The following is a 9,707-nucleotide window of genomic DNA, read 5'->3' on the forward strand; positions in this document are numbered from 1 at the left end:
TTAATTTTGTCATTTAATTCTGCGTTTGCAGAATTTTGTTTTTGGTTGATTCTGATTGTCATTCATATTTTCCTTTTGAACTGTCTTCCCCCTTTTTAAGCAAAAACTGCATCACTTATTCAATTCTCACTCACTGCCACACATTTTTGGGTTTTTCTTCTCGTTTTCCGCAAAATGATTTTCAACTGCTTGTAGTAAATATTTTAAAATAACAGGATTCCTTTAATATCATGAAATCAAAATGATTCATTTTTTAAAAATAAATTGAGAAATGGGTCTCGATTGTAATTTGTACTCAAATTTTTCACTCGTTCAAACAAGATGAAGAAGGTACGCTACTAAACTATCAAACTTGTGTAAATAGGAAAATATACAATCTCTCGTTCCCATAAAAATAAACATGATATAGAAAATCATGTAAATTATAGCGTGAATTGAGTAAGGGTTCCATATTGATTGTGATGTTTAATAGAAATTTATTACTATAAGTAGAATATACATATTTTTATGAAATGAACAGAAAAGGAAAACTATACATATTTTTATGAAACAGTCAACAGAGGGAGTATATGTGCACGTGGAGCATGAGAAGGTTGGCCATTCAGCATGATATATACTAACTTCGTCTATCAATGGTGTATTACTTTGGATTTAACATGAATTTTAATAAAATAGCCGATAAGTATATTTTTAGTAGATAAAAAATTTCACTATGTAAAAATAAATAATAATTGTGATTGTGGTTGAATTAAATATGTAATTATATAAAAATTAATTACAATATCTTATCCAAAATCTATTGGATATATATATATATATATATATATATATATATATATATATATATATATATATGAAAGAGTTTAGTGCCCCAAATTACCAACAAAGTAAAACTGTGTAAAGAAAAGAGTAATGTTGAATGCAATGTTATCAACAGAATGTTACTAACATTACTATCAACATGCAGCGGAAATTAATAACACACATGAATACTTTTTCCACGGATTATAAATAACCCGTGAGTGCCTCAAGGCAAAAATCACTATGTTGAATCAACAATACAAAGTACAGATTTGGATCTTCTTGGAGATCTACCTTTACAGAATGACTGCCTAAGATAAACCAACCTATCTACTTTCGGTACTACAATGTTGATACAACACAGAATCCAAAACAGCCGAATAACTAAAGTTAATCGGACAAAGCAAACAACCTGCTACGCTCCAATGGCCTTGCACTTCAACTCTTGCCCTCGACGTCCCGTCGATACAAAGATAGACTTTACAGATTGGCTGCCTAAGTCTACTTCGTCAAAGCAATCCTTGAAGAGCCGGTGACACGTTTGCAGCAGGAAAATGACGAGATGGTTGCGGGTGAATGTTAAGTCTCTGATTTTGCACTTCCAAAACGTAAGGATGAATGAGGCTTTTTGCTGCTTTTATAGACCTTCATGTCGTGGTTAGTTTCCTCTACTTTCCACTTCCAGAAGCTTCCAATAACCGCTGCAATCCACCTCCGAAAACTGCTAGTCGACCAGTCTGGAATGTTGGTTGAAAGATCATGGCTCCTTAAAAGTAGGAACTAACACCCCACTACTTTGGATCATGAAAAACCGCCTTTCCATTTATTGAAAACGTGGTCAACAAGCTTGAAACCTTTATTCCACAACCAAAGAATAAAAAAGTGTGAAAGGAAGGTAAAGATTGAATATATACAATTACCAATGGAGAGTCAAAGTATGGAGTCAAGGCAGACTCCGGAATGTTGGTTGCAACCCAGAAATGTTGACACCATGAATGTTATCAACATTCCACCCAACATTGAAAACACGTATGTTATCAACATTGGTCCCAACATTGTCGGAGTCAACATTGACTCTAACAATATATATATATATATATATATATATATATATATATATAATCTATTTATTTAACTATATAAATGAAAATAATAATAACTTACTATTGTAAATAAATAGGGTATGTATCACAAATTCACTAAATTGTATATAAATGTTACCGTACATTGAAATGAATATGTTTGAAAATTATAAATTAATAACTTTGAGACCTAATAATTTTAATAAAAAAAATAAAAATTTATTAATATATCGATAAATTAATAAAATTTTAATTTATTAGTAATTTATAATATGTTAAGACAAATGAGAGAATATTTCAATTAAATAAATGCATGTATATATCAATTCACTATAACTTATATTACTGGAGATCATATTGAAGATGATTCAACAATAGGTTGATATTTTAACGAGTTACCATAGTATTCATGATTGTAAATGAGTTCTCTAAAAAAAGCAACAATGTTGGAATCTGTCCGGTCCGCACGGGGAGAGCAAATTCCCCTCTCATATTATTATACACGCAGCTGAAGAGGCATATATCATTACTATGCTGAATTTTTCTGTCATAAATTTTTGTCTTAACTAATAATGCAACCTCCAATTATTACATATAGGAGGGAAGTGTTTCATCTGAGTGATAAAATATGATTGATAAAATAATTTACTTTAATCAAATATTTAATTTGTATAATTGAACTTGTGATTAATAATCTAGTTCGCATTTAATTATTCAATCGAATGATTATTTATCATTTCCACAATCGGATGGATTACTTAATCACCCCTTCAATCCTATTAATTTTTAAAATTTTATTTATCTCATTCACCAAACCATCTCATTCACCAAACCAAACGCCCCTGCACCGTACGATTCGAATTTGTTTAATTTGTTGCAACAAAAGAAATCAAACTAACTAATGGCAAAGTGCTTACTACACTCATCATCATATGAAAAACAATTCTAGTAATACTCCTCGACTTTGCGGTAATTAAATTAAGATTAATTGCATCTCCTACTTCATTATATTAACATTGCCATCTCATTCACAAACACAATTAAATGTGTAAAATAACAAAAAAATCCGTGAGTTGCACCATAAGTATAAATCTGGCTGAATATTAACTCAAAATTCAACACAGTAAATTATAAGCCGATTTCCTCTGGAAATGAATGCCATGCACAGAGGCTAAAATGATGATACGCCTATTTACAGATAAAAAAAGCAGAGTAAAATTAATTAAGCCCAAGAAATTAAAGAAAGTAATTTAGAGCAAAATATCTAACTAATTAATTTTTGGAAAAAATAAATCAGTCATGCCAGCAAAGAAGCATAACTACACATCTTCTCACTATGTAGAGCCTCCCTCTCTGTTGTTTGAGAAATCTTCCCAATTTTCTGCTTGACAATCTCTTCTTCGACGACTCCTCTCTCATTCTCATTTCCATAGCAACAACAAAATTATTTGATTAATTCTCAAGAAAAAAAAAATTAACCAAAAAAAAGAAGAAGAATTAATTGTTTCTCTCTCAAGAATGATGAGTTTGAGTTTAGAAAATGAGGGAGCAGAAGGGCTTCTTATAATGGCCCATTTTCTGTGTGCCACGTCATCTCTTGAGCAGCATTAATGCAGGTATCATCCTCCTATATAGTTGGCCCCAATAAATTAAAAGCTATTTTTATTTTTATTTTGTCATTTTATTATTGTTCATACAGTTCTCTATGTTTTCTGAATTTTCATTAGACCACACGAAACTTTACATGATTGAATCTACAAAGATTTGACGTGAGATTATAATTTATAATTTATAATTTATAAAATGTGTCACATATCCTTATATGGCTCGATACTATAATTTCTACCACCACATATTTACATTCTCCACCAATAATGCATATATAGTACACACAATTTTTCAATTTAATTTATTTCACTTTTTATATATATATATATATAATTATCACTTTTGGTACGAATTTTGTTGCAATAAATAAATTAAAGGAGGGCAGTTCAGTGAGTCAGTCAAACATTACAGCAAAAACAAGTGATACTTTCACATAGTTGAAGTGTTGAAGTGGGTATATTAATGCGTAGCTTCAGAGTGAGATTCATCATAATAAAAGCTTAATTAATTCGAAATGCTAATATTAATGGTGTTACAAGAATTGGCATCTTTAATTCCAACCATGCTTCAATTATTTATAAGCAGTGTTCTTGGAATTAGAGGCAGTGGTAAACATGTTTTGCTTAGTGTTCCACCACCCAGCTGGCCATTCATTCCCTCATATCATATCCTATAAATAATTTTCTGCACTTTCTTATAATTTTGTGCCTATATACATAACATAAATATAATCGAACAATAAATCTATGCAGCCAAATTGTGATCACCCGGCCCGGCCACAAACTAGTTTAATAAGAATTTTTTTTAATGAAAATAGGATTTAATTATTTTAATGTATCATCTGTATTGTACCTATTTTTTTATTTTTTTTATAATTTTTATTTTTTAAAAATAAAAAGTTATGTAAGAATTACAAAAAAAAAATTACAATGTGGACTGTTTTATTATGTATTGTACCTAAACAGTTATATTGTGGTCACGATCACAACGGTACGCAGTTTTAAGCTTTAAGCCCAATTTTGGTGTATTATCTCAATACTAAATATATGGTCTTGAGATCTGTTATTTATATCTTAGCCGCATAAATAAAATCCGTGTATCCACAATATGGCATAAATAAAATCCGTGTATCCACAATATGACCGTTTAGCATCACTCACAGTCAAACTAAGTTTTGAATGCTTGGGTTAAAAAATCCTGCAGGTAGGAAATTAAATTTCTTCTAATTCTGACAGAAAATAAAGGTCTTGGAAGATTGCACACGAGTGTTTCCAGTGAAGAAAATATCTAAGTGAAGACAAGAGAAAAAATAGTGTATGAAGATAGTCTATGCTCCTGTTATTAGCAGTGGGGTCTGAATAAATATATATATATATAAATAAATAAATAAATAAAAGGAAAATGAGGTTGATGAGATAAGGGGACAGTGGAGGACTAAAAAACACTCAAAAATACATTGAATTTCAAACAGTGGACCAGGTTTATGTTCCAAGTGTTTAGAACTTAATTTTGTGAATTAATGTGTAACAAATTAATTAATTAATTAATTAATTAATTAATTAAATTAATGAGGCTAGGAGACAGGGCTGCGCGATACAAGGAGGAGATGGTGTCACGTGATAGCCACGTGACGGACATTGCCCCTTATCCACTCTTTTGTATTTGTATTAGTAAGAAAAATCAAGATTTTTTGTATTTGTATTATATGATTGAAATTAAAAAAAAAAAAAACTGAGGTGACTTGACCACCAAACTCAATTTAGGGAACTAATTATGTCTACATTCAGCGGGGAACAATACATATTTTGAGTTTCATTTGAGTTTGCTTTTGTATCATTGCAAAAACTGTTACTACATTTTATTTTGTGAGACTATTTTATAGTCATGTGCAAACTAAAAAAACGTGTAACTAATCATAATTTGTCCATTTAACATGAATATTTGGGCAAGAGGAGGTCTCTCGTGCAGACATTCGCATGATGCGGTTTGCATGGTGTGACCATTCACATACTTTAATAACACATTTATATTAAAACATTTTTATTAAAATATATGAATCGTTCGCACCATGCAAACGTCCACACAGAAGAATTTGTTGTGAACTTTAAGTTTTTCTTAACTATATGATATTCAACTCCTTTTTCCTTTTTGCAGGTCAAAAATCATTTCCTCAACCTTTTCTAACTTTTACGATAGTAAACCATATCAATTCAAAATAGCTCCAAGAAACCTTTAGGGACTTGGAAGAGGCAATGTCGATTTGAAGTTAAGGTAAGGCTTAGTAGGATTGCTCGAGTGCTCACAAAGTATTGAATGGCGTATTTAGTTTATTATCGGTGCCCATTGCCCAAACACAAATTCTCAGATATATACGATAGTTCGCACGGTGCGAACCATTCACATATTTTAATAAAAATTTGATAAACGTTCGATTAAAGTATATGAGTAATCCACGTTGTGCGAACGTTTGGAGACCTCCACTAAGGCCATGACATACTATTGAAGGATCTTTGTTTTGATTTCTACGCCAAGACAGCCCCTTAATTCCCAAATAATGAATGCATGTGAGTAAATAGAATGGGGTGGTTTGTTAATTAAGAAAGGGATTTATTATTATTGGTAATCAATGATTAGCCAAGTTCAGTTGATGAGACTAATCATAAAATCCTCATTGGATTCCGGTGTGTCTGAGAATCCGAATTTTCGATTTTGTTGTCCATTTTTGTTCATTCACCTCAACTCCAATTTCAATTGCAACTCCATTAAATTATTTGCTACAAATGAACAAAACAATTTCTCAACTTTCTAGACCATATGTTGGATTCCATACTGTGTATGTGGTTCCGTATTTCATTTTCTTATGTACATGTATATAAAATTAGTATTAATTAAAATGCTTTGTATGAATCTACATATGTCTCATTTGATTGGGTTTTGCTTTGTCTTTTTGGATTGTCTCATTCGATCTGATCTATTTCCTTTTTGAATAATCAATTTTCACTACAATAAATATGAGTCCAAACATCTTCACGATAGGAATTTTGTTTCTAAAATAGAACTGGAATGTACTTCATCCGTCCAGGATAATGTTTTAATATAGTGGACGACACGATTTTTAAGAAAATGGTGGATAGTAGTTGATAATAGTGGATATTGGTGTGAGTGGAGTTTTGAGGCTTTACTATAAATATGTGGAAGGAAATAAAGCGTTATGTGAACTCTACTATTATAAATAAAAGTGAAAATGATATTATGAATGCGCGGATCAAAATTATAAAAGTTGAAATGATTGCGTGGACGGAGGGAGCAGTTACTAAATTGCAAGTCATTGATCGCACTAGAAATTGTTTTGGGTTCAAGAGATGCAAATAGGGTATGAATTTGTCCTACAAAAGCAGTGCAAGAAAAAAGATATTTTTATTAGGGTCCATATTTGATGTGGGTGGTAAGCATAAACTATGATTTGAAGTGTGTGTAGAAGTGTACGGAAGTTTAAGCTATGATGAAATAAGGTTTTACGAAGAACGATGCAAGTAAAAAGAAAATATCTATAAAAATATAAATATATATAAAAAAGAAAGAAGAAGTTAATTATGTATAAATACATGGGCTTTCACCCCATTTTAGTTTTGTATAGAATTAAAAAATTTACCTTCAAATATATAAGAATTTTTAATTTTTTTGATTTTTTCTTACAATGATCAACTGTCCTCAATTGATATTGTTGAGATGGACGCGTAAATTGACATTCATTTACCACTTTAACTAGCTATGATAATATTAATTTGCTGAAAATATACGATTATATGAGAAATTAAGATAATTACAAATTTATAGATATATAAAAGTAAATGTTTTAATTTATATGCAAAATCAAAACTAGGTAAAAATTTACCACTTTAATTAGCTATGATAATATTAATTTGCTGAGAACATACAATTGTATGAAAAATTAAAATAATTATAAAATTATAGATATAAAAGTAAATGTTTTAATTTATATGCAAAATCAATACCAGGTAAAAATTTGTGTCGCCTTCTAAAAAGAAAAAAAAAAGTTACCGTATTAATTAAAATTGTGCTATTTGAGTAAATATAGACTCCGTAAAAAAAGTTAGTATTTGTAAACAAAGTGAGAATTAAAAACAAATCGTGACCTTTTATTTTTGTAAATCAACGGCCACTCCTGATTAAGTAGGAGGCAATCATAGTACTGTTCTCATGCGAATTTAATTAGAAGGTTAATTAAATAATTTCAAATTACTATTAGTAATCGATACACTTTTACTTGAAGGTTGCGTTTACTTTGATGGATAAATTTATCCATGAAAAATGAAGGATAGCAAAAATTTATGTCTTGAAATATCTTCTTTCTTTTCCAACATTTGACAAAAAAAAAAAGATGTTCACGATTTTTTCTTCTTTATTTTCACTTCAAGGATGAATAATATTATGAACTCAAAAATGAATGAATAATACTATCCATCCATGAAGTGAAAATAAGGAAGGAAAAATGGTAAATATCTCTTTTGTGTCAAATGTTGAAAAAGAAAGGAAACATTTTAAGGCATGAATTTTTGTTATCCATCAATTTTCCATGAATAAATTTATCCATAAAAATAAACGTAGCCTAAGGGAACATTTATTTTCAAGGATTAGCCTTGATAGATAAAAATAGTAAAGCTAATTCATTAGTTACTTAGATAGATAAAAATAATAAAGCTAATTCCTTATTCAAGAAACTAAATTTATTTATGTCCAAATTAAAGGAATATGTGAGTTTTTAAAAGACCAATTCTTGATATGTTTATTTTATGGGTTAAAAATAAGGTTTCGGGCTTCAAGAGAAAGCAATATTTTGGGCTTAAAAACAATTGGGCTTATGCAATTATATGAGGTAACCTAAAAACTTATGTGAGCTCCTCGAAAAAAAAAAACTTTATGTGAGCTAAAAATGAATATCACATGAGGAATATTATGCTACGTTCTTTATGTGAGCATCGTTCTCATTTAATCTATGTTAATATTTTTTTATTTATACATTTATTTCAATTTTAATACCTCAAAAATTGTTATTAACGTCATTAATTTTACAAACTATATAAAAATCAACGTTGCATCCACCCAATTAGTTTCACAAATGAACCTCCTCATGTGAGTAAAGATATCGTATTGATGTAATGCTGTTGTATCATTCGACCATATTCGAGCTCCCATCAATAAGGGGAATCCTTATTTAGAAAGGAATTAAGCATAAATCCTAGACAATTTAACTAAATAAAAGGAAAAGAGTAAGGGAATCCTAACAGTTTAAACAAGGAAAAGAGTTGTAAGCTATCTAACTAAATAAATCAAGAGTTGAGTCAGTGTAGCACTATTGTGAATGGGATTGGATAAAATTTGACACTAATAATGGGCCCAATGTCTATATTTTGAAGGAACTAGATATGGGCCTTGGACCTAGTTTCTTGTGCTTCCCCAATTTTTTAGAATGAGAATGTGCCCAATGAGTAATGGGCATTTGAATAGTTGAAGATTCATTATGCGATTAATTTTAAAAATTAAAATAAAAAAAGATATTGGCCTATGAATACTTGAACTTTTTTGTTTTCTGATTTTATACTTCAATTTTAAAATCTGCCTATAAATACCTAAATTTTTTATTTTTTCTGATTTTACACCCGACGAATTTTTATCCTCAAATCGTTTTCGACATGGCAGTCGAATTGAGAGGAAAGTTTGAAGTGCATAATGAAGCTATAAAATTTTAATGTCAATATACGATCTAGAACATGTAATTATATTGTTTGGGATGTCGATCCGGCTGTCATGTCGGCAACAATTTAAGCATAAAAATTAATCGGATGCAAAATCAAAAAGAATACAAAATTCAGGTATTTATAGGCAAATTCTAAAATTAAGATAAAAAATCAAAAAATAAGAAAAATTCGATTATTTACCAGCCAATATCTTAATAATAATTAAAAAAAAAGGAAGATGACTTGTCCAAACATCTGAATATTTCGGATATTTATTTATGCATGGCAAATTGCATGCAGTCACTCAGCATGCTGAATTGTTGCTTACGGAGAAAATAATATTAATATTATTTATTTCGTGATAGATATTAGATACGCTTTCGTCACCTCAACCTGAAAGGCTAAAAATGATCTCATTTAATCATTATTCCGAAAGTAGAAGAATATTTATTCAAAG

General features: G+C 29.8%; 1 protein-coding gene across 1 annotated transcript; it reads right to left on the reverse strand.

Annotated features, from left to right (window-relative positions):
* Positions 1-2,968: 2,968 nt before the first annotated feature.
* Positions 2,969-3,401, reverse strand: LOC130989830 (small polypeptide DEVIL 4-like). The gene has a single exon (XM_057913953.1). It carries the CDS (start codon positions 3,312-3,314, stop codon positions 3,177-3,179), a length of 138 nt encoding a protein of 45 aa, XP_057769936.1. The 5' UTR covers positions 3,315-3,401; the 3' UTR covers positions 2,969-3,176.
* Positions 3,402-9,707: the final 6,306 nt, after the last annotated feature.

Source organism: Salvia miltiorrhiza, chromosome 6, assembly GCF_028751815.1.
Source record: "Salvia miltiorrhiza cultivar Shanhuang (shh) chromosome 6, IMPLAD_Smil_shh, whole genome shotgun sequence".
In the NCBI taxonomy this organism is placed as follows: Eukaryota; Viridiplantae; Streptophyta; class Magnoliopsida; order Lamiales; family Lamiaceae; genus Salvia; species Salvia miltiorrhiza.